Below are 24,708 nucleotides of genomic sequence, written 5' to 3'. Positions count from 1 at the left end.
TGACGGTCTGACCCAATTGCTACTTTTATTTTATTTAATTTTTTATAATTACTTTTATTTTATTTTAAAAAACTAGAAACATGTTTACCTTGAATTACAGCATCTTTGAATTAAGATTTTTGTTTTTAAGGATCATGAATTAACCTGAATATAATTTTCCGTTGATAAAATAATGTAAGAAAGAAAATAAATTCAATTTGAAATCTAGTTTGAAATAAATTAAAAATTAATATCCATTTTGGTAATTAAACATTCAAAAGCAATTTTAGTTCAAATTATCCAAACAATATCAAATGTTGAGAATCACGTTTACGTTAACGTATCCAAACACAAATCAATTCTGCTCAACTCACTTTTAACCAAAATCAATTCTTTCAAACTCAATTCTACCAAAATCAATTATTTCTACCTCATAACCAAACACACACTTAGTTTCTCCTTTACAACTTGTGTTAAATAAAACTTCTACTGCTTATGTACCCAAAAAAAAAAAACTGCTTGACTAAGTGGAAGCATACGATTATATTCAAGATCAAGATGAAGATAAAAATATATGTACAAGGCTTTGCAATGAATTACATTACAAGTAACATTAATCCTATACAAGCTCTATATAGAGATTCAAAGACTTGTATATATGGAAAATACAAGCTCTGAGAGCACTAGTTAAGGAAACAAAAAATAATATATGATTGAAACTTATATATGGTCTAATTTCTGAACATTGTTTGATGGTTTAGGAACAAAGTTTAATCTCAAATTCTTGAAGTTCCCCTTTGCTTGAGATTCAGATTGATACAGAATTTTGGTATGCATTATTCATTCACTAAATGAGTTGAGATTTGAGGTTTCTCTTTGCCTTACAATTACATGCTGGTGGCATGGAAAGGTGTTACATCTTGAGATGAACTAATGAAGAATCCAATATGCCATACTCTTCAAATGATATGATATTTTTCAACAACCATATATACAATGAACTACAGATAACAACCTTTTTGCCTTTCAACACAAATGAAATCAAGATAAAAGAAAGACACGCATCTAGGATTGATTTGGCTTGGGAGAACATTACCCTTTTAACTTCTCATCCCTTTATTGTTGATCCTTGACTTCGGTCATTTCTGCTTTCTCCTCTGGTTTTGCATCCTCGTCCTATGGATTCAGGAATTTGAAATTATATATTGGAACCAATTCATGTTGACCGGAATCAAGTACCTCTTTTAACCTTGTCTCTTCACTACTTGACATCAACCAAAGGGTTTTTCTCCAAAGATTCTGGAATATTGAGTCCTTGAGAGCTCATGGATGCTACTTCCCTATTTCGCACAAATCAGTGCAATGGCAGAAAGTATCGCAAATTAATATATATTAGCCACAAAATCATAATTCAAACAAGGCTTCATTTTACTACCAACACACATTTTACCATTGGATGAAATTCATGTGGATCCAACTAAATCATATCGATATTGTTCCCTATTTAGTGTGAGACATGTACAATATGACACTACAACATTTACGCTTTTAGACAACAGTTCAAAATTGTAGCCTAAACCATGAAAATTGTTGCCTAAAAGTATAGGGAACAATTTCCACCCGTTTTATAAGCGAGCGTTACCTATTATCTATGGTTACAGTTTTTTCGCGTTTTGGGCACACTTTTAGAAACCGTCGCCAAAGCTATCGGAAATAGGGAACAATTGTTCAGCAAACTTTAGGCAACAGTTTTTACCCGTTGCCGATTCTATTTACACTTCACAACTGTTACCAAAAGATTAAGCAAAGGGAACAATTTTCAAGTGTCCCTGTTACATATAGGCAACATTTTTTTTTTTTAATTAATTTTTTTTTTTGGGTACAAACGCAACATATTTTTAAATATGCATTAATATAGACAATAATTTTAAAAATATTTTGACCAAATTTAATATTCAAATTATACATTTGAAATAAAAATGAGGCAAAAATAAACGAACTCCTTTATTCAAATATTTGTATAGTATTACATAAATGCATAGTGGAGTACCTCCACTCTATGGTATGAGTACTAAAAAGTAGCAAACATGTACTGCTACTATAAAACACCTGAAGACTTATTCAAATAAAAAACTATAAAACACCTAAAGTCATGGTTAATGCTCCCATGACTTTTTAATACAAACTAAGACAATATTTTCTCAAAACTAAAAATACAACTAAAATTGAGAAAACTGTAAAATAGTAAATTTCCTTTCAATACCCCCACAATCTGGCTACTTAATCATACGAAGAATCACCTACAACATGCCTTATGTTACTTTCTTTAAATGATCATTATCAATTCCAACCTTTCTTTGATCGTAATTCCTTTTCATCGTATTTCTCCAATGCAAAACCTGCTACACCAACTTAATTAATCAATAGCTGAACAAAAACATAATGAGGACCCAAAACTACATCAATCAAAGATAGCATACTACCACAAACCTACTTATAAACTATTTTTGAACGTTTCAAACCCAATTGAATTGAGTTCTCCAATAATTGATGCATTTGCTCTTATTCTTAACTATACAAGAACAACAAACGATCATATTCACAAGAACAATAAACTAGTATATGCTAAAATATAATTGCCAATCTACCATTTTTTCTTTAAACTATAAATTTTATTGATCGCTAAAACCAAGGTTGTATAGCATTGTAAGGGGGAAGGGAGCACATCGCTAAAACCAATCCCATTATACCTACCAACACCCACACAAGGCCACAAAGGGCGCACACCAGAGAGAAACATAAGCTAATGGCATCCACACAAAATACAAAATAGCATAAAACCAAATTAAACCAAGGGAAACTTGAACTCAAACACAAAATAGCAGAGCATCCAAGAATACTGTCATAGACATCCAATTACTCGACAAACCAACCCGGATAGCAACACCAAAACACACAACAGATCACAGCAGCACCTAATTGAAACTGGACAGCAAAACCACATCCAAAGAAAGTAGCAATCTGCTGCGACTGAAGCAATAAAAAACTTGTTTCGCAAAGAAAGAATCCCACCGCTACTGCCTTCCGAAGCTAGAAAGGCACACTCACAGTTCTCATCTCCCCACAAGCTAAAACACGGATAGCAGCACCATAACATTAGGAATTAGGAATAATATAAGTATATGATAACCAACTAAAATTATTTCTTTCTTTTGAGAGTGTTGTGTCTGCTCTGTCTGAATTCTCATAGGTAACATATAACATATGCAATCTTAGTGCTCTTTTTGCTATTTCTCAAGAAGGTCGTGAGGCAGATATATTGTTGGAACTCATGGCAGAGAAATAACAATATCAACAAAGGAATAAAATATTGAGGCATAGTTTAATTTAATTTAATTTAACATTAAAAGAAATACTTTACCACTACATACATGATACATAGAAGTTCGAATTCATGGAGAATAAACATAGCTTAGCCTAAACAAAGTTTTATAAGTAGATATTTCATCAAGCACCTTCTTTGAAAAAACAAACAAAAGGAATGTACATTATTTAACCACGAGAACTAAGCTTACTTTGGTGTTGCAAAACGACTTGAGATTGACAAAATATAGTTTGCTAGAACTCTAGAAGATGTTTTCCCTTATCTCAGTGGATTCACACATGGCTTGATTTCAAAAACCCCACCAAAATACCTGCATAACAGTGAGTTAAAATATTAAAATGCTTCTTCCTAACATTAAATTGAGCCACAAAAATTCAACCAGAATCTCATAGCCAAACAATCGATATCTCATAACCAAATTAACCTAAAAAATTCAGCCACAACAACAAAAACAAACAAACCCAGAAAAACAAACTAGAAGAAAAAAGAACAGACAAACCTAGAACCACAAACCAGAAAAATCCTTCAACAAATTCAGATCTACAATATGTTAATTCCTTCTCATTGTTCATGCTTAAGCTAAAGCTTACATGATCAACCATGAAACCCTTATCGTAGCCACCAACGCCGCTAGATAATCTCTGAAACTATAACACCACTAAGAAGGTCGGGGAGATAGGGTCTTTCGGATTGAAGCCATTAATTTTGGTCAAAGAAAAAACACGAGGAAGAGGAATAGATCGAAAACCCTAAAAAGCTAGGGATTGAATGGTGAAAGGGAATATAGATCTGAAACCCTAAAAATCTAGGGATTGAACAGTGAGAGGTAATTTAGAGAGCTACAGATTGAGGTAGATTTTCGATTTTGCGGTGGTGTTTGATTTGAAGAGTAGGAGACGAAGGAGAAGGAAGGCACACGGTGGAGTTTTGTGTTTAGATTGGACTAGTGTTTTTTTTTTTTTTTTGAGGGAATTGGACTAGTGTTTTGTACCGAAGTAAAATTATTATTATTATTATTTTTATAATTAGAGAAATTGTTAAGTGAATCCTCACCTAATCATTAATGATTAAGCACAACTAATCAAATAATTTACAACTCATTAAATAATTAGATAAATAATTAATAGTGTAGTAATTAATAAAATCAAATCTCTATAACCAAAAAAAATAATTAACAAAACTAAATATCTATAATTTATTTTCACACTCATTATTTTTTTTCCTTCTTTACATACTAAGCTTTCTTTTTATTTTTTTTACTTACTTGAAAATAATTAAATATTTTTTTTTACTAAAATTAAATATTTTTTATGGCACTGTATTAATAAGATAATTCAACCGTTAATTTTACTAAGTTTGTTTATCAATTATTCACTATTTTTTTATCCAACAAATTCATAATAGTTTGGAGTTTTGGACGGTCCATAAGTTTTTTAAATGTACAAAAATAATAATGGATAAAAATAAGGTATATTCTTTATTAGTACCGAATTTGTATTATTATTTATTGGACACCGCTATTCCATACGAAAAATTCTTTAAAATATAAATTATGTAAATATAAATTATAGTATCAAAATATGATAAGACATTATACTTAACATGACAATGTATTAATCATTGAAGTGTTCACATAAAAATAATTGAAACATGGAAATTAAAAACAAAAAGAGAGAGCTTAGAAGAAAAAAAATTAATAAAGTGCACAACACATGTTTAGAGATTTGATTTTAGTTGTTTCTCTATTAATTATTTGTAATTATGTAATATATTAATGAGTTGTAATTATGTGATTGGTTTTGTGCTTAATCATTAGTGCTTAGGTGATGACTCACCTAAAAATTTCTCTTATAATAACATAGTCAAATATTTATCTTTCAAAAAATAAACTTAAATAAAAAACTTTGTAATGTTGAATATTAAAAGTAACAGTGCATAAATGTAGCCTTTTCTCATAAATAATGTAACAGCTAAAAATTGTTCCCACAAATATCTAGGGTCACGGTTGTTAACTATTGCAAAAGAAATATCATAATAACAGTCCGTAACTGTTCCCTTTTCAGTTTAAGGGAACAATTATTTAGCGTTTCCTATAAAGAACTGGCAACAGTCATAATGTGTTGACTAAACCACTTTTAGGTAACAATTTTTACACGTTGCATAAAACATTGTTGCCAAACACAACAATTGTTGTAGTGTGATGAAATTTTGATTCACAAGGAGAAATATATTATTCGCGATCTAAATTCAAAGTTACTGTTTAGAGGGAACTAAAGAAAATGTCCAGGACAAATTAAATGGATGATGGCCTTTTACTAATGATAGCTTTATGGGAAAGCTTAAATAGTTGACAAAACAAAAAGTAGTGTTTGTTAAAAAGTGTTCTACAGAAGCAAAAAATATAGTTTTGTACCTTAGAATAGGGTTGTCTCTTCTTCGTTTTTCAGAACGGCGGCGAGACGACCAAACCATAATACCAGCCAAACAGAACCAGAAAGGCCGTGAAGTCAGAACAGTCCGAGAAAGGGAAGGAATAGCGAAGAAGAGTCTACCAAATATCTAAACCCATAAACATAATGAAAGTTGTGATAAGTGAACCGTATAAAGTAACATCATAAAATTAAATTACAAGATCATAAAGATTCCAAGTGTGAATATTTTAAGAGGATTGATACAAAAAGCAACGTCTGTAAATTGTTTAATCACGAGCAATCATATATGTGCGACACAACTGATTCACATGTCAATTCAATTCATAAATCTAGCATGCTAACAATATGAAAAAAGAGCAAATCTACAAAAAAGGGTATGCATTTAGACTATTATACTTACATTTTCATCACCACTAGAAACAATTCCATTCTCATCTAACTCATGGCAGTGATTCGTCTTTTCCTCACTTGGTTCATCATATACAAGATAAATTGTTGTTTTCTTCACAATGAATTCATTTGTAAAAACAACAATCACCTTAATTTTGTTGCCGGGTTCTATATTTGATATTACTCTCTTCCACTCATCCTCACCAAAAGATGCTAATAATGCGCCTATTTTGTAGACCTGAATGGTGTTCTTTGTGCAATTTATTACCAACACAACTTTGAAACCTTCTGTCGTTGTATTGTCTGGGGAAGAAGAATGGGCAATGCACATGATTGTCTTCAAAGAACGCCCTTCCACTTGAGGTACTTCGAAAGTTACAGAAGAACCGTTGCTATTGAAGGTTAGCCAATCGGGATAGTTGTTCCCCGGGAGTAAACCAGACCCAATGGGAGGAATTTTCTGTACAATTCACGTATGTGAAGAAACAAGGTCAAGACTCTAAAAAAAAAATAATTATCAAGAATACACTTTACAAAATCTTTAAACTCTAATGTTACTTATACAAAATCTTGCACACTATCAAATTTTCATTGAATTTCTTGCTTTTGGATAAAAAAGGGTTTGAGTCAAGTAATTTATAGTGGGATTTGATTGACCATAAACACTTGAGGGAGGAAAATAAAAATAATCTAAACAAGGGTGATTAAATATGTAATCCAACATAAAGAATATCAAAATTATTGTGACTCTTTGGTCTTAGCCATACATTTTACAGGGGAAACGGGCTCTGATAATCCGGAGTGCGGTTGGGAGGAAATATATACTATCGAGGTACTTACCTACAAATTATTTAAATTTTATATACATGATTCATTCAATGTATGCCAACTTTGACATGTGCATTGAACTTTGAGTGTGTGTGTGTAAGTGTGTGATATATAAAACAAATATAGAGAGGGTTGTGTAAGGGAAGGAGAAAGAGAGAACCTGCAAAATATTTTCTCTAAGAATGTTGGCGACATTGCAGCTCACTCCCATTTGAATCAAAACGGATGTCAAAGAATTTTTAGAGCTTGACATACTAAATTGACTACGGGAATGAATTGATGCTGAAGTCCCGATGTTTGAGAATCCCTCACAATTTCGTGTGTTGGAGCTACCCAAAATACTTGCTACAGTTTGATTTAATTGAGCTTCTGAATCACATTTCAACCAAAGACGTTGAAGATTCTGAAGGTCTTCAAAAATGGATGATAGACAATAGAAACTATTATTCTGTTCATCAGTGATATCAAGACATGAAGTTCCTGCAAATGTTTGAACTAAGGATAGGATACTATTTGTTGGAGACAACCAAGACTGGATAATAGAAGGAAACACTTCACGTGTGAATCCCTCATAGCCACAAAGGGAAATATATGCGATGCTTTTTAATCTTACTACTGCAAAGGGAACTCTTGTTATAGCAGTGTTATCCGCAACCAGTGTGGTTAAAGATTTCATTTGTTCTATATCCTCTTCCAACTTGACAATGTTTGTACATCCAGATAGAATGAGAGTTTTCACCGAGTCTAACTTATAGATGCTCCTTGGAAGTTCACAAAGGCCTGTACAATCTTTCAAATTTATTAACAGGATTTTTTTGAGATGTCCTATACTAGAAGAAACTGAAGACAAACTTGGACAATCCTTAAGTATTAACTTTTCAAGATTTGGCAAGTTCGAAAAGTCTGGTGTATGTCTCAAGTTGTGAGAATGACTAAGATTAAGAATTTTCAGCTTCACCAACAACTGCAAGAAAATAAAATGTGAAGGCATATATCAGAGAAGAAATTCCGAGTCCTGTTACAAAAAAAAAAAAAGGTTTCACTCCGAGTCCTTCTAAGTTCTATAAATGGATGCCATATATCAGAGGCATTTACATCAATTAAACAAAAAAAATGTTTTCCTGCATCGAGTCTTAAATGAAGACATATATATGGAGAAAACTCTTGGATTTGTTGCCCAGTAAGTGTCAGGATTGATTTCTATGCATAAAAATCATTGTAGGTTTGACTTAAGCTATTCAACTTTATCTTGATGAAATTTGGAATGATATGTATTACTCGGTAATTTTTAAGTATTCATCTAAGTTTTGTCAAAAAAAAAAAGTATTCATCTAAGTTCTATAAATGGATGCCATATATCAGAGGCATTTACATCAATTAGACAAAAAAATATTTTCTTGCATGGGGACTTAAATGAAGACATATATATATGGAGAAAACTCTTGGATTTGTTGCCCAGGAAGTGTTAGGATTGATTTCTATGCATAAAAAATAATTGTAGGTTTGACTTAAGCTATTCAACTTTATCTTAATGAAATTTGGAATATGGATTACTCGGTAATTTATAAGTATTCATCTAGTTTGTGTCTGTCTTATGGTTTATGTTAGATGATATTGTCATAACAGCAAGTTAGCATATTGAAATTCAGCAATATCAAACACCTATTTCACCATTTTGAAACAAAATAATTGGGTCAATTAAGATATTTTCTTAAAATTGAGATTGAGTAGTCAAAGTCTAGACTCTAGAATTGCTATCTCTAAAAGGATGTGTGCCTCTGCACTCGATTTCTACTTTTATAAAAAAAAATGGAGTGGTGAATTACCAGTAGATATTTTCATGGATTCAAATGTTACAATTATTCTTAACTCTTAAAATTTAGTATCGGGCCTAACTCATCCTTACAAAACCGGCTTGTAAAGTGAGAATTGCCTCTAGTTTATAAACACTTAGTCAGGCCATATGGCAACCGATGTGGGACTTCTTAACATTAACCAATAAGATTTTTTCTAATATCCAAGTATATATCAGAGACTACAACAGATTTTTCCTATTCTTTTTCCGGCTGGTTTTTGTGTCTATTGTAGTCAATTATTATGCAGTGCTATCAGTAACTTTGTTTTTTCCTCCCCTTCTTCTGGATACATCGATATACATATATATGTTAGACGAGGATGTTTTGTACTCCCTTTTTAATTAAATTTATTTCCATATGGAAAATACAAAATAAGGACTGTGAGACACTAAATTCAAGTTTATTGTTTCCAAATTGAAGATTAGTGTTGAAATTATGTTAGTTAACAAGGTCACTAAAAAAATTGAATTTATACCTGAGACTTCCTCCACACTCGTTCCAGATTGGAATATTTCAACTCGATAGCAACTAGACTATCTTGATGAAAGTCTGCGGGTGTAAATTTGAAGGGGAATCCATGCCAACTAAGCCACCTAAGATGTCTTGAAAGATATTTGTAATCTCCATCAAGTTGTACGCCAGAAAGTTGAAGCAATCTAAGCTTGTCCATCTTCTCAAATGCTTTGGTTTCCAAAGTTGTTGAGTCCATTCTTGACATCGTTAAAGTCAATCCCTTAACATCTAAAGTACACTGAAACAAAATGGTAAGAAAAATAAAACACACAGCATAGGTAAGTGGTAGTTAAAAATCTTTTAGTATAGCTAGATACAATAGTAAGGTTTGAAGCCCATGATCCGTAACAAGGAAAGAAGTAGCAAAAAAATGATTCACAGTGAATCAAATTTTAATAACAAGAAAAATAAAACAAATGTCATAACAGCATTCACCCTATTTTTTCTACGAAATAATTGTAATTGTAACAACTAACATTAGATTTATCAATAACCATTTTCATTTTGCGTCCTTCTACATTAAAGATCAGATGTTAGAGATATAATATAAAACCACTCGTATAATTTGTGCTCGGCGCTGAGATATTTCTGTCTTTGTGGTACCTCATACAGTGCTCAAAGGCAAAACACAACACAAGCAATATAAAAAAAATAAAACTATACATGGAGATCTTACAGTATCTTTTGACAACTCATGCACATCCTCAAAACGCCATATTCTACTAGGCTCCTTGCCCCTCTCTTTAGATTTCTTGCGGACAATCTCTCTTCCCATATCTCGTAGCAAATCGTGCATTCCAATCTTGTTTTTCCTATCAACAGTTACAAGGCTTTGTTGTACCAGAATGCTTATTCCAATTTCTGGAAAATGCCCACAGTCTTTTAATATCTCAGTTACGTCTTCCCGATCCATACCAATAAAGAAAAAAGCAATATCAAGGAATATATCTTTCACATCATCATCACTTAAACCATCAAAACTTATTCTGAGCTTCTCTGACACTTCATCATTGGGAATCATTTTGAGTTTCCCCAGTACACTCTTCCACTCCGCTTCCCTTCTCCTAGTCAACAAAAAGGACCCAATGACTTGAAGAGCTAGCGGCAGTCCTCGAGAGTACTTAACAACATCTCTAGAAAGGTTAGTAAAACCTTCTCCAGAAATTGGTTGCTTGAATGCATGCCAATTGAAAAGCTCGAGAGATTCACTGTCATCCATTTCCTTCATTCTGTATACTTGGTCAACTTCAAGCCTACTAAGTAAATCATCATCTCTTGTTGTGATGATTATTCTACTTCCCTCAGCAAACCATTTTCGATTTCCACACAAAGCATTCAATTGATCCACATTACTCACATCATCGATTACAAGAAATATCCTTTTCTCACAAAGTCTTTCCTGTAATATAATCTTTCCTGATTCAACTGTATCTATCTTTATCTTTGTAGTTTTGTAGATGTCAGTAAGAAGTCGTTGCTGTAGAGAAACTTTGTCATTATCGAGATTCCAAACTTCCCTGACATTCAATAGGAAACTCTTTGCCTCAAAATCATGACGAATTTTATTATAAACTGTTGTGAATTCGATAAAAATCACACCAATAATAATCTTGATGTGTGGAGCAAATACGATTAAGCAATCAAAATAAGCGAACGGCAATAATAATCACAAGTAATGATAAACGGCGAGAAAAGAAAAGGACACAATAAATTGTTTACCCAGTTCAGTCAATGTGACCTACTCTGGGGGAGAGAGCAGCTCTCCGTTCCACTATCAAACTTTGTTCCTTGATTACAATGAGATTCTCAAAAGAGTTACAAGAAAATAGAGTTATCCTATTTCTACCCTTTTCCCAAATCTCTTCCCGTGACCAAGAGATTTCAATGAAAGTGTTTCCCAAGGTGATAGAATGATTACCCAACCCTAGAGTGTTCCCAAGATGTTACTCTTCTAACCCTAGTTTGTATGTTGGCCTCAGAAACCCTAAAAACTTGTTCTAAAAAAACAGAAAACGTGACCCTTTAAATACTCTGCATCGATTTCCGCCTGAAACACAGCTTTTTCCGCCTGGGGCGGAAACTTCCGCCTGAAACACCAAGTTTTCCGCCTGGGGCGGCAAAACAGTAAGCATCCATTTTTCTGCTTCAAAATTCCGCCCGGAACACAGGTTTTTCCGCCCGGGGCGGAAAACAGCAGACTAGAGTTGTTTTCTTCACGTTTTCAAGGCAATTTGCAACAAATCTCCACCTTGCCTTTAAAACGATGGTGATGTCAACTTCCCATCAACCACCGTGCTGCTCTCTCCAACCTCCGTCTACTCTTCAACGAAGTTAATTAAGTCCAAGCAATGCTTGAACTTAGCTCTAGGTAACGATTTGGTGAACATGTCAGCTGGATTCTCCTCTGATGCAATTTTCTGTACCATGATCTCTTTTGTTTCAATCATGTCTCTTACAAAGTGCAACCGGATGTCAATGTGCTTTGTCCTTTCATGATACACCTGGTGATTTGCCAAATGAATGGCACTCTGACTGTCACAATGTATCTTCACACACCCTTGACTAATCCCCATTTCTCCAATCATACCCTTCAACCATATGGCTTCCTTGACCCCTTCAACAAGAGCTATGTATTCTGCTTGAGTTGTTGACAAGGCTACAACAGATTGTTGATTTGCCTTCCACGTTACCGCTGTACCGAACAATGTAAACACAAAACCCGATAAGGATTTTCTAGTGTCAATATTACCTGCATAGTCCGCATCCACATATCCCTCCAAAGCATCTCTTCCTGGATCAGTTCTTGTGTACTTCAGACCACCCTTCAAAGAACCATTCAAATACCTCAGAACCCACTTCAAAGCTTGCCAATGAACTTGGCCCGGATTTGCCATAAACCGACTTACCACACTTATTGCATATGATAAATCAGGTCTACTACAAACCATGCCATACATGATGCTTCCAACCCCACTTGCATAGGGAGTACTCTCCATCTCCTTTCTCTCATCCTCGGATTGAGGACACTGTTTTATCGACAACTTTGAATGGTGACCAAGTGGTGTATTCACTACCTTAGAATCTGTCATTCTAAACCGCTCCACCACTTTCTTCAAATAATCATGCTGAGATAAGAACAACTCACCTTTACTCCGGTCTCTCAAGATATCCATACCAAGTATCCTCTTCGCATTTCCAAGATCCTTCATCTCAAATTCACCATTTAATTTCTCCTTGAGCTTTTGAATCTCATGCTTGTCAGAGCTTGCCATAAGGATATCATCTACATAAAGAAGGAGGTAGAGAATGACTTTCTCATTCCTCTTCATCATGTACACACAACTGTCATAGTTGCTTCTCACAAATCCAGTCTTCAATAAGAAATCATCAAACCGACGATACCACTGCCTCGGACTCTGCTTCAACCCATACAAAGATTTCTTCAACAGACATACTTTAGAATTGTCTTCCACAAAACCTTCAGGTTGTTGCATGTAGATAGTTTCTTCTAACTCTCCATGTAAGAATGCGGTCTTCACATCCATCTGTTCTAACTCAAGATCATACATGTTGACAATAGCCATAAGTACCCTTATAGAACAATGTTTCACCACCGGTGAGAAGATTTCATTGTAATCAATCCCCTCTACCTGAGTAAAACCCTTTGCTACAAGTCTCGCCTTATACCTTGGTGCTTCGACCCCTGGTATACCTTCTTTCCTTTTGAACACCCACTTGCTACCAACTACCCTTTTATTTTTAGGTAATGGCACAAGCTTCCAAGTCTGGTTTTTCTCCAATGAAAGCATTTCCTCATTCATTGCCTCCAGCCAGTCTTTACTATATATGCTTTCTGATGCTTCCCTGAAGTTCTTTGGTTCAGAGTCTTGCACTTCTTCAGCTGCATTCAAAGCATAACAAATAAGGTCAGCATAACCGAGTCTATTAGGTGGACGAATAACTCTCCTCTCCCTATCTCTTGCTAGCTGATAGTCAGGAACAGTTGTTTCATCACTTCCACTCTCATCAGGTACTTGAGTCTCATCCTCCTTTTCCCTCTCATCAATGGAAGGCTCCACCTCAAACTGAATTCTCTCCATCCCCGTTTCTGGTCTTTTCTCCAGGTCTTTGCACTTCATCCCCATCCGGGTCTCATCAAAAGTGACATCCCTGCTTATGATAAACTTTGATCCTCCAGGCTCCATCTTCCACAGCTTGTAACCTTTCACACCCTCGGGATAACCAATGAAAACACACTTCACAGCTCTAGCATCAAGCTTATCTTGCCTGACATGTGCAAATGCTAAAGCTCCAAAGACTTTCAAGTTAGAGTAGTCTGCCGGCTTGCCACTCCAAACCTCCATAGGTGTCTTTAGATCGATTCCTGTTGATGGACATCTGTTGATCAAATATGCAGCAGTGTTAACTGCCTCTCCCCAGAAACTTTTGGGTAATCCAGCTCCCAACAGCATACATCTCACGCGCTCCAACAAGGTCCTGTTCATCCTTTCAGCCAGACCATTCTGCTGCGGTGTGTATGCAACGGTTCTATGCCTCTTTATACCTAGTTTCCTGCAAAACTCATTAAATTGCTCTGAAACAAACTCCAGGCCATTGTCAGTTCTCAACACTTTCAGTTTAGTTCCTGTTTGATTTTCTATTAAGGTATGCCATTCCTTAAATTTTTCAAAGGTGTCACTTTTGTTCTTTATTATGTGAACCCATACCCTTCTAGAATAATCATCAATCATAGTAAGAAAATATGAACCTCCCCCATGAGTGGAAACAGATGCTGGACCCCAAAGGTCCGAGTGAACATACTCAAATGGTCTACTAGAATTATGCACTCCCACCCCAAACTTCACCTTGTGTTGTTTGCCTAATGTGCAGTTATCACAAAATTCTAGTTTGTTCAATTTTTCTTGTCCTAGCAAACCTTGTTTAGCTAGTTCAACTAAACCCCTCTCACTGACATGCCCTAACCTCAAATGCCATAGTTTGGTTATATCTGCAGCCTCTACACTAGTTACTAATGCATTAGAAATAACGGTGGAACCTTCTAAAATATAAAGACCATTAATTTTAGACCCTTTAGCAATTACTAATGCACCATTTGAAATTCTCATTACCCCACGTTCAATTCTAGTACAATACCCTAGACTATCAAACATGCTTATGGAAATCAAATTTCTCTTAAGTTCGGGAATATACCTCACATTCTTCAAAAGGAAATCACGGTCATCAAACATTTTGAGACGGATAGTACCCATACCTTGAACCTTGCACGCCTTATTGTTACCGAGACGAACAACTCCACCTTCTTTGAATTCCAAGGTTTCAAAGTACTCCTTTCTTGGACAAATGTGATATGAGCACCCTGAGTCCATGACCCAGCTTTTCTCAGGTTCCCAACTTGTAACTGTTAGTGCTCCTGCACTCTCATAACCTTCCTCCTCACTAGCGGCAATTTGAACTGACGAACTACCACCACCCCTTCTCTCGGGACAGTCCTTCTTGAAGTGACCTGGTTCATGACAATGGTAACATTTGAACTTGCCACCACCATCACCCTTTGCCCTAGACTTGGACCTGTGTTTCTTCCCTTTTCCTCTCCCTTTGTTTTCACTTCTCCCCCTTGCAATATTCAAGCCTTCTCCACTATCATCAATTTTCATATCTCTGAGTTTAGTCAACTCCTTGGTTCTCAAGGCCGATTGGACTTCATCCAAGGTGATAGTGCCTTCTTTGCCATATAGCAATGCATCCTTGAGATTGTCAAGGGACTTGGGAAAAGCACACAACAGGTGAAACGCTTTGTCCTCATCTTCCAGGTTCACATCAATGTTCGCCAAATCGTCAATAATTTTATTGAACTCCGATAGTTGTTCCATTACTGACTTATTCTCCACCATACGAAAGAAAAACAACCGTTCTTTCAAACACTGCTTATGTGCCAAAGACTTCGTCATATACAACGCATCAAGCTTGGTCCACATAGCCACAGCTGTTTTTTCTTTCGCTACTTCTCTCAACACCTTATCCCCAAGGCACAAAATAATCGCACTCAGTGCTTTATTATTCATCTCGGTCTTTTCTGCTGGTGTCAAAGTAGCAGGCATGTGTGCCTCTCCTAGAAGCGCCTCATCACACTTCTGTTGAGTTAATATTGCCCTCATCTTCACCTTCCACAACCCAAAGTCGTTACTCCCGGTGAACTTCTCGATGTCCCACTTAGAACCCATGATACTTAATTCGTTTGATCCTTTGCCCCACGGTGGGCGCCAATTGTTGTGAATTCGATAAAAATCACACCAATAATAATCTTGATGTGTGGAGCAAATACGATTAAGCAATCAAAATAAGCGAACGGCAATAATAATCACAAGTAATGATAAACGGCGAGAAAAGAAAAGGACACAATAAATTGTTTACCCAGTTCAGTCAATGTGACCTACTCTGGGGGAGAGAGCAGCTCTCCGTTCCACTATCAAACTTTGTTCCTTGATTACAATGAGATTCTCAAAAGAGTTACAAGAAAATAGAGTTATCCTATTTCTACCCTTTTCCCAAATCTCTTCCCGTGACCAAGAGATTTCAATGAAAGTGTTTCCCAAGGTGATAGAATGATTACCCAACCCTAGAGTGTTCCCAAGATGTTACTCTTCTAACCCTAGTTTGTATGTTGGCCTCAGAAACCCTAAAAACTTGTTCTAAAAAAACAGAAAACGTGACCCTTTAAATACTCTGCATCGATTTCCGCCTGAAACACAGCTTTTTCCGCCTGGGGCGGAAACTTCCGCCTGAAACACCAAGTTTTCCGCCTGGGGCGGCAAAACAGTAAGCATCCATTTTTCTGCTTCAAAATTCCGCCCGGAACACAGGTTTTTCCGCCCGGGGCGGAAAACAGCAGACTAGAGTTGTTTTCTTCACGTTTTCAAGGCAATTTGCAACATAAACGGCTTTAGCAATGGTTGTTTTTCCGATCCCTCCCATGCCCCATATCCCTAGCATTAGAGGAACTTTTGATTTTTGGCTGTTCAGTAATTGAATAACGTCTTGTACACGTGATTCTACTCCTACTGGATGGTCAGCAACAAATAATTCTGTCTTGTCTAGCAAATGAGTAACAAGTTTAACTATTTTCTTGATATCCTCACTTTCATTCCTATAGAATATGTGCCCGAGTAAGTGCATAAACAAACAGTTATATAAGCATTGTACAACATGTACTTTTTCTTTTTGTCTTGTGTGATCATTTTCAGCCAAATGATGATTTTTCATCCCAGTCAAGATAAATAGCATATGCAATCCAATGAAATCTGAATTGTTACCGCAAAATGTTTTGAAATATATCATGATAAAAGTGAATGAAACTATGTAATTGGTTTTACCAGGTGCAAGTGAAATACTTTTCTGAGCAGTTGAGCGCAAAACAAATTTAGACTCCTCTAAAGTGAGAGAGTGCATTTTAGAATATAACGTGTAACCATAACAGATGATTGATTAAAAAAATTAATGATTAAGATTGTGAACTAAGTATATTTAAATTGAGGTACTACATTGTCCGTTCGCTTCAAATTTTCAAATATGGGTTTACTAATGGGACTTTCACACATTGTCTGTCTGAAGAGAGTAAAAATAAAGAAACTCGAAGAAAGGAAAGCACGGGTCCCAATACAAACTTTCATGTGTCAAAAAAAAAAATACAAACGATCATGTGAACAACTACCAGGTAGTTATAATTTATAATTTATAAATAAGTTATAATACTCTCTCTAGTCCTTTTTTTTTTTTTGACAATGATCTCTCTAGTCCTTATTATAAGAAGAAAAACCAAAAAAACATCAAAAACCAATGGAATTATTAATTGTAACTTTTTGAATATTTTTCCAAATATACCCTCATGGAATATTGTGAGACATTAAAAACACAAATATTTTAAAATAGAGGGAAAATGTCTTTCAAACAATAAATACATCTTAACAGTTGCAACTTTTTCTTATAAATAGGACCAAACAAATCTTCAAAAATATCTTGTATTAAGGATGAGAGATAGTACTATATATCAAATAATGGAGTCAATTAAAATTATATTTTTACCATATTGCACAGTATCAAAATATTACTTTATGATAATTTAATCTTGTGCTGTATAATTAGACTATAAGAAAAACCAAATGGATTAGGAAGTAGGAAATATAATTTAATCGGTAAAAATATTATACACAGAGAACTATATTTACAGCAATAATTAAAAGGGAAAAAAGCCAAAGCATCATAATCTAACAATACTATAAAATATAAATAAATTAATTAGTCATCAAATTACCTTGAATTTATGATGACAACCCCTGCTCTTCCACCAACTTCATTGAGAGCTGTTTTCCAGTTCCTCTTTGTGTATTCATCCACTGATATGGCTGATATAAGACATTCAAAAGCTTTTCCAAACTCTCCTGTCTGATGACGTACTTCTGAGGGATCTACCTCATAGAACACAGGCACAACCACCATATCCTTGGTTCTACTTATTTCCACAATTCTCTCCAACTCCATCATACACCATTTTGAATTAGCAAAATTTCTAGACAAAACAACAATGGAAATTCTAGACTGATTGATTGCTTGCAACAATGAAACTGAGATCCGATCTCCTCGTTGAATACCATCATCGTCTTTGAAAACATAAATCCCAGCATTTTGAAGAGAGGAATAGAGATGTGAAATGAATTTTGCTCGACTGTCTTCCCCTTTGAAACTCAAGAATACATCGTACATCTTTGTCTGAAATAAAAACCAAATTACTAAAGATACCATAGCTATAAACTTTTCATGCAACTGATATCAACTTCGATACTAACTTTTGACTCACCTCAGCCATACCCTGTTGCCTTATGATTTCTTTTCCCATTGCTCGTACCAAAGTATGCATTCCAATCCTGTTATTGCTATCTATAGTTACAAGGCATTTATCTTCGAGGATTGTTATTCCATCTTCCGGGAAACGCACAAAGTAATTTAATGTCTGAATTAAATCATCTTTGTCCATCTCAATAAATAGGGTAGCTAAATCAAGGAAGATTTTTTTGTCATAAACATGTAAATCATCAAAATTTGTTCTTAGCTTTCTGATTATCATATCGTTGGGATTGGTTTTGAGTTTCTCCAGCAAAAACTTTGACTCCGCTAAAGATTTACCAAACAAAAAAGACCCAATTTCTTCAAGAGCTTGTGGCAATCCCCCACAGTACTCAACAACATCTCTACAAAGGTCAGCGTAACTTTCTATAGGACTCGGAATTTTGAATGTGTGCCAACTAAAAAGCTCGAGAGATTCAGTAGTGTCCATATATTTCATTCTATATACATGGTCAACTTGAAAGCTACACAGTATATGTTTATCACTTGTTGTGATAATTATTCTACTTCCATGACCAAACCATTCACGACTACCACACAAAACATTCAACTGTTCCAATTTATTCACATTGTCAAGTACAAGAAATATCTTCTTACGGCAAAGCCTTTCACGTAATACCATTTTTCCTGTATCAATGTTATCTATTTGTATATTTGTTGTTTTGTAGATGTCTGAAAGAAGTTGTTGCTGTAAAGAAACTTGGCCATTACTCTGCTCCCAAATTTCATTAACATTTAGGAGGAAGCTCTTGCCCTCAAAACTGCAACCCATTTGATTATAAGTGGCTTTTGCAATTGTTGTTTTGCCAACCCCATTTATCCCCCATATCCCTATGATTATGGTTTTTTCTGGTTGTTCATTGGTCAATAGTTGAATAACATCTTGCATCCGAGGTTCTATTCCCACTGGGTGTGTAGCAACGGAAAATAATTTGTCTTCTATCAAATGAGTCAAATGTTGCACTATGTCATTAATAACTTCACTTTTGTCCCTATAAAATATGAGCCCAAGATAATATGCATAAGCCGCAACAAAAACACCCTCCGTCATATGATTTTAGTGAACAAATATTAATGGCATCTATGTGCAAAATCTCAACTACTTTAAAAGGATGCATTGAATATGGACAATGAAGTGTTCTCCATTAGTTTCTTACAAAGAAAACAATGTGATGTACAAACACCATCAACCATAGATCATTATACTTTTATTCTATGTGAGCCAAATAGAATCTTTGCATAGAAATGACAAGTATCATGTCACATATCGATACAAGTAATAAATTATTCTTCCACATGCAAGCAGACAGTGTTTAGTGCAAAATTAGGAACACAATAAAATAGATGGTTACTATTGTGTCCGTGTATTTTTATTATATGACTCAGAAGGAGGAGAGAAAGTTGACAGAAATGTAACTTTAGTATTTGGTTGAATAAATAAAATGGTGATTATATTAAGATATTAACAAACTAACAACTAATTACATTTCTTATTAGAGAGTAAAAAGCCATTAACTAGTAATTAGGAAATAACAGTCTATTAAGCAACTAACAACTAATTACATGTCTATTATTATGCCTTTCTTTAGAGAAGTAAAAATTATGCCTTTTTATTCTAGTCATGATTAGAGGGTAAGAAGTAAAAAATATGCCTCTAATCACTACTACTTTCACGACTTTCAAATAAATCATCAATACTTAACAGTTAAATAAAGGAAAATGTTAATATCCTTGAGGAACATGTTAAGGATGCAAATGTAGTAATATTATCTTGAAATTTGTGCATTATAATTTTCAAACATTAAATCCTTTTGCATTATTAAATGCAAATTTCTAATTTTAGATACCTTAACATTAACATGTTAACATGACTGAAACGCACCGTTTCATTTATACATATATTTAAAAAAAATAAAAGACATAAAACCCAATTTAAAAGATAAACACGAAACCCCCACTCAATTATTTTCTTTCACGTTTCCATCTTTTTCTTTCTACTAGAAGCTTCACCATTTCTTCATCACCCCCACTGTCAATTGTCTTCTTCTCCTTCTTCCAAATAACCAAATTTCTTCCATAAACCATATACTCTTGAGTGAAAACAAAACTACACATCTAAGCAAAGCTACCTTACAGTCTTACAAGTACTAGTGGAGATGATTTTGGGATTAGGGTTAGTGCTCTAAGAAAGGAGATGCATACCCACTCTTTGAAAGTTACTTATTGAGACTCTTTGAGGTAAATATATCACTTATAACTCAACAATTTATCTTTGGGTATATGTAGTTTGGTTTAGAAATTTAATATTAGAGATTAGAGTAGATATTGGAGGATTTTATGGTTACATATGCTTAGTCAAACTTTAGAATGACCTTCCAAATCTTGATAAACATTTTTGATACTCAGAAATGACGTTGGAAGCTTCACATGCTTTTCAGGAGTGGTAGGAGAGAAAACTAAGTTGATTCGTCATAACTGTGAGTTGATGATGATCATTACTACTTATTTTAACTACTATTATCAATTTTATGTTACTTATTTTCTATGTTAAAGTATTTATAAAAATTGGGGAACACACCCTTTGAACATTTTCTCATCATTGTTACATGATTTCAAAGTCATCAAATTTAACTATACTCTATTTGGATTTATCCATGACTTATTGAACAAATGAATTGAAATTGAGGTTTGGTTGCATATACTATGACATGAGTTTTGAGATATGGAGAAATACGGTTCTGTGATATTTGTTTTTGGAAAATGTTAATATTCTTCAATTGGATTTGACTTTACTTATGGTTTATAAAGTGGAATATTTCCAATTTCATTTGGATTTTATGTATTTCCAATAAGTTTAGAAACGTGGTGAAACATGGTTTTAAAAGATGTATTTTTAGAATTGCGATTATAACGACGACGACCTAGGTGCACCTAGTTATATGATATCGTGGAGAAAAGGGCTATCCGTTAGATGGAGCCGCCCCTAAGTGAAAGGCCACTCTTAGGAGGAAAGGGCTATCAACGAGATGGAGCCGTCTCTCGATTCGCTCGTAATGAATTCTTTTTATTTGATTTGATTTCTATATTTTTCTTATTTCAATTTCAAACTCTATAATGGTTTGAATCGAGTATTATTTATATTACATAGTTACTACTTTACAAGAATTGTTACAAGCTTTCTAAAAATCAAATGCTCGTGCCCTTGTGTGTTTCCCATCTAGTTGGTAGTGGTTGTTATCTCTCACTAAGTCCTTGTGACTTACCCCTTCATCTTCTATTTTTTTTTTCAGATTCAAAGTCAGCTGAGTAGGGGTTTCTAACAGAGTTAAAGATCTGTCAATGTCACTCTTTGGTAGGCCTTCTTGATGAAAAACTATTTTGTATATGTATATTTTGAGTCGATCGAGTATCTGCAGCTATTTTGAGTCTAGGAATATCTTGTTTTGAAATGTATAAATTTAATTATGTATATTTTGAAACTTCTGACTGAAGGATGTATATGCTGCAAACAGGATTTATTTTGATTTGGAAACATTGAAAATATAGATGAGATTTAGTCGAAATTTTGGTAAATATTGTTCTAAAGTTAATAGTCATTTGGAGATATTATATTTATTGTTTGTTAAATTTGGTCATTAGGCTTGCCGGACTAGTATTAGTTCGTGCGCCGGTCACGATTGGAGTTGGGTCGTGACAATGACCCTTTAATAAAAGTCACATTCTCTACTCTCATATACTAATTTCGATACTATGTTTGCGGCAAATAGATTGTGAGGCCAAATTGAGTCTTTATTATTTTAATTTCTTAGCATCATAGGTTCGCATCTCCCAGAAATTCACAACTATCCCTCCTATGCACTTCAATTTCTTGTAAAACAGAAACTAACATGAAAAAAAAAAAATCATTACCTGGAACTCATCACGAGAAATCCAGAAATGCTAGAAGCTTCAATGAGCGCTTCCTTATAACGCATTGACTCATTGTTCGTCAAGATCCTTTGTCCAATAAGATCTTCAAAATCTTTTCCAAAATCTCCAATCTGACGACGTACATCCGAGGGATCTACAACATAGAACACAGGCAGAATCACCTGCCCTATGGTTCTACCAGACTCCAATATCTGCTCCAGTTCTTCCAGAAACCATTTTGAAGCGTCAAAATTACTTGAGAAAATGATGATAGAAGTTCTAGAAGCTTCGATTGCTGAGAAATTTGTCTGATCTCCGCTTGTAAGATTGTTATGGTTGATGTAAACAACAAATCCAGCCTGTGTGAGAGCTGAATAGAGATCCGATGCAAAAGATATACAGGCGTCTTTGTCATGGTAACTCAAAAACACATCAGATTTGTGGCTTCTTGAAGAAGAGCTTATGGAAGAAGAAGAAGAAGACATGGGTGAGTCAACTGAAAAAGCATAAAGAAGTAAGGAGAAGGCTAACGACTCTTTTTATTTACGACTTGATTAAATACGTTATCCTTAATATATTAAGACAGAATACATGTGCAAACATAGTTTAGCGCCTAAACTTCTACAAAATCCTGCTCAATGACTATTAGCCTCTTAAACCATTCATATTCCTTTTAATTTTTTTAAATAAAATAAATCTCTTCATTTCTTCTGCTTTTTGTTTTACGAGAACCTTTTGTATTCTTAACTACACAATTAATTGTGATTCACTTCTCTAGAAAAAAAAATTCATTCACTTCTTCAAATCCTTTGCAAGAACCCACAAATAAAACCATTTTTTTTGTCATGCTTATAAAAAAAACGTTTTATGTCTCTTCTATGCAGAAAATTATGTGTTTCATCCACTATGTGTCTTCTTCTCTGCAACATTCATCATAGCATGCTTCTCTGAGACCACATGCCATGTGATTGTTTTTTCATTGGTTCATTTCCTTTCCATTATCTGAATTCATATATAAGTTTCCTTTTAGTTTACATTCTGTCAATGTAATATTTGAGTGTCTAAAAACTGTGGCATTATTTTAAAATAACTCAAGTTTCTATTTGTTTTGTGCGGGAGTTCAAGGTTTTGACAATTCAATAACATTTTCACCATATTGCCTTCTGCCATAGTCCACAAAGATTAACCTTGAACAGGACCATATTGTGTGTACTAACTATTTCAAAATGGTTTTTTAGTTTGTTCATAATTTTATATAGTTTATTTTTGCAAATTTCTTAGTGGCTGCAGTATAGCATTTTGAAAGTAGTAAATTTGTAAATATTGTTTTAAAATTTATATATTTTTACATGTTTTCTTTCCATGTGATGGATATGAAATGGTTGCTTAAATTTGTATTACAATTGTAGGATGTCATGTGATTGATCAGGTGGAGTATAGTGTCATCCTGATGATGCTGGACTTTATTTGCAACATTCTAATACAACTCCAACCTAATAATAATTTTTTTTTTTTTTTGACAAAGTTACAATTGGTGTGTTAGATTTAATGCTTTATTATTGATATGATATTTCAAAAGGTACAATATTTTAATTTTATTTCCTAATTTGCTAATGACCTTATAAACACACACATGGCTTTGTTGTGTTATGTTGTGGAGAAAATACGAAACAAATAGCCTCACCTATTTTTTATTTTTAAGATAGTCAAACAATGTAATGCAAATATGTGAGTTATGGGGTTTTTAGCATATGGCGGTACCTCTAAGTAAAACTTAGATGTGGTATTTGACTTCTAATTGGGATCATACCTTTGAATTCTAGAGGAATATTCATTTTGGTATCTCTATGTATTCTTCTTGCTACTCGATTGCTAACAAGAATGGTGTTGGTTCTCATATTAGGTATGACTTCCAAATATGGTGGCAGGTGACAACTTTTTCAACATCACATTCTCAAATGTGTGCATTAATAAAATAGCAAAAATGGAATTTAGATGTGCAATTCAGTAGAAGAATTTCATCCTTTCAGTTGACGAGTTTTTTGGTCTTAGCCAGCAAGTTTATGCATGAGTTGCATGATTTCAGTTTATTCCCATTATATTTGTAATTGTTAGATCTTTTTCAAAATTGATTGTAAATATTAATTTGAATGTAAGTTTATTATCTACATGGGTTTGAACCCACAAAGTATAAATAAGAACATCGATACAGATTGTGAGTTGTAACATAAATAAAAAGACTTAATTATTTATTGTATATTTAGATTGATAGTGAGTTTGACAATAAGGTTGATAAAATGAGAAAAACTTGTGTGGTCACTACCAGACCACATATTTGGTCACTCTCACATATTTAGAAAAAGGTAAAGAGAGAAAATAGTTAAATAATATATATTTTTTAATTAATTAAATGATATATATTTTGATGTATGTGTGATTAAATATTGTGACCAAAAAATTGTGACTATTTAAGTATTTTTGTGATAAAATTACATAG

At 34.1% G+C, this 24,708-nt stretch overlaps 1 protein-coding gene and 2 long non-coding RNA genes across 3 annotated transcripts; 1 reads left to right on the top strand and 2 right to left on the bottom strand.

The window, feature by feature from the left end:
- Window positions 1-503: 503 nt before the first annotated feature.
- On the bottom strand, window positions 504-22,753 carry LOC123920925 (disease resistance protein RPS4B-like). The gene is made up of 10 exons (XM_045973277.1): window positions 22,212-22,753; window positions 18,256-19,294; window positions 17,713-18,167; window positions 16,340-16,548; window positions 10,060-10,955; window positions 9,346-9,621; window positions 7,175-7,978; window positions 6,197-6,646; window positions 5,778-5,923; window positions 504-1,319 (listed from the first exon to the last, which is right to left on the bottom strand). Exons 1-10 carry the CDS (start codon window positions 22,694-22,696, stop codon window positions 1,241-1,243), a joined length of 4,839 nt encoding a protein of 1,612 aa, XP_045829233.1. The 5' UTR covers window positions 22,697-22,753; the 3' UTR covers window positions 504-1,240.
- On the bottom strand, window positions 1,960-4,324 carry LOC123920935. Its single transcript, XR_006813829.1, has 3 exons — window positions 3,864-4,324; window positions 3,555-3,674; window positions 1,960-2,378 (listed from the first exon to the last, which is right to left on the bottom strand). It is a non-coding gene; the product is annotated as an uncharacterized LOC123920935 (long non-coding RNA).
- LOC123920936 lies at window positions 20,235-21,727 on the top strand. Its single transcript, XR_006813830.1, has 3 exons — window positions 20,235-20,540; window positions 20,709-20,779; window positions 21,593-21,727. It is a non-coding gene; the product is annotated as an uncharacterized LOC123920936 (long non-coding RNA).
- Window positions 22,754-24,708: the final 1,955 nt, after the last annotated feature.

This window comes from Trifolium pratense, linkage group LG4 (genome assembly GCF_020283565.1).
Source record: "Trifolium pratense cultivar HEN17-A07 linkage group LG4, ARS_RC_1.1, whole genome shotgun sequence".
Taxonomy (NCBI): Eukaryota; Viridiplantae; Streptophyta; class Magnoliopsida; order Fabales; family Fabaceae; genus Trifolium; species Trifolium pratense.
The sequence above is the reverse complement of the archived record's forward strand: the minus strand, read 5'-3'. Positions and strand labels throughout refer to the sequence as shown.

Excerpts from the sequence above, each read along its gene's own strand:
- LOC123920925 (XM_045973277.1), bottom strand. The coding sequence starts at position 22,696 with ATGTCTTCTTCTTCTTCTTCCATAAGCTCTTCTTCAAGAAGCCACAAA. Across the intron at positions 7,979-9,345 it reads GAGTGTGGAGGAAGTCTCAG|TTGTTGGTGAAGCTGAAAAT; the intron begins GTATAAATTCAA and ends ATTTTCTTGCAG. Across the intron at positions 1,320-5,777 it reads AGAGACAACCCTATTCTAAG|GGAAGTAGCATCCATGAGCT; the intron begins GTACAAAACTAT and ends TGTGCGAAATAG.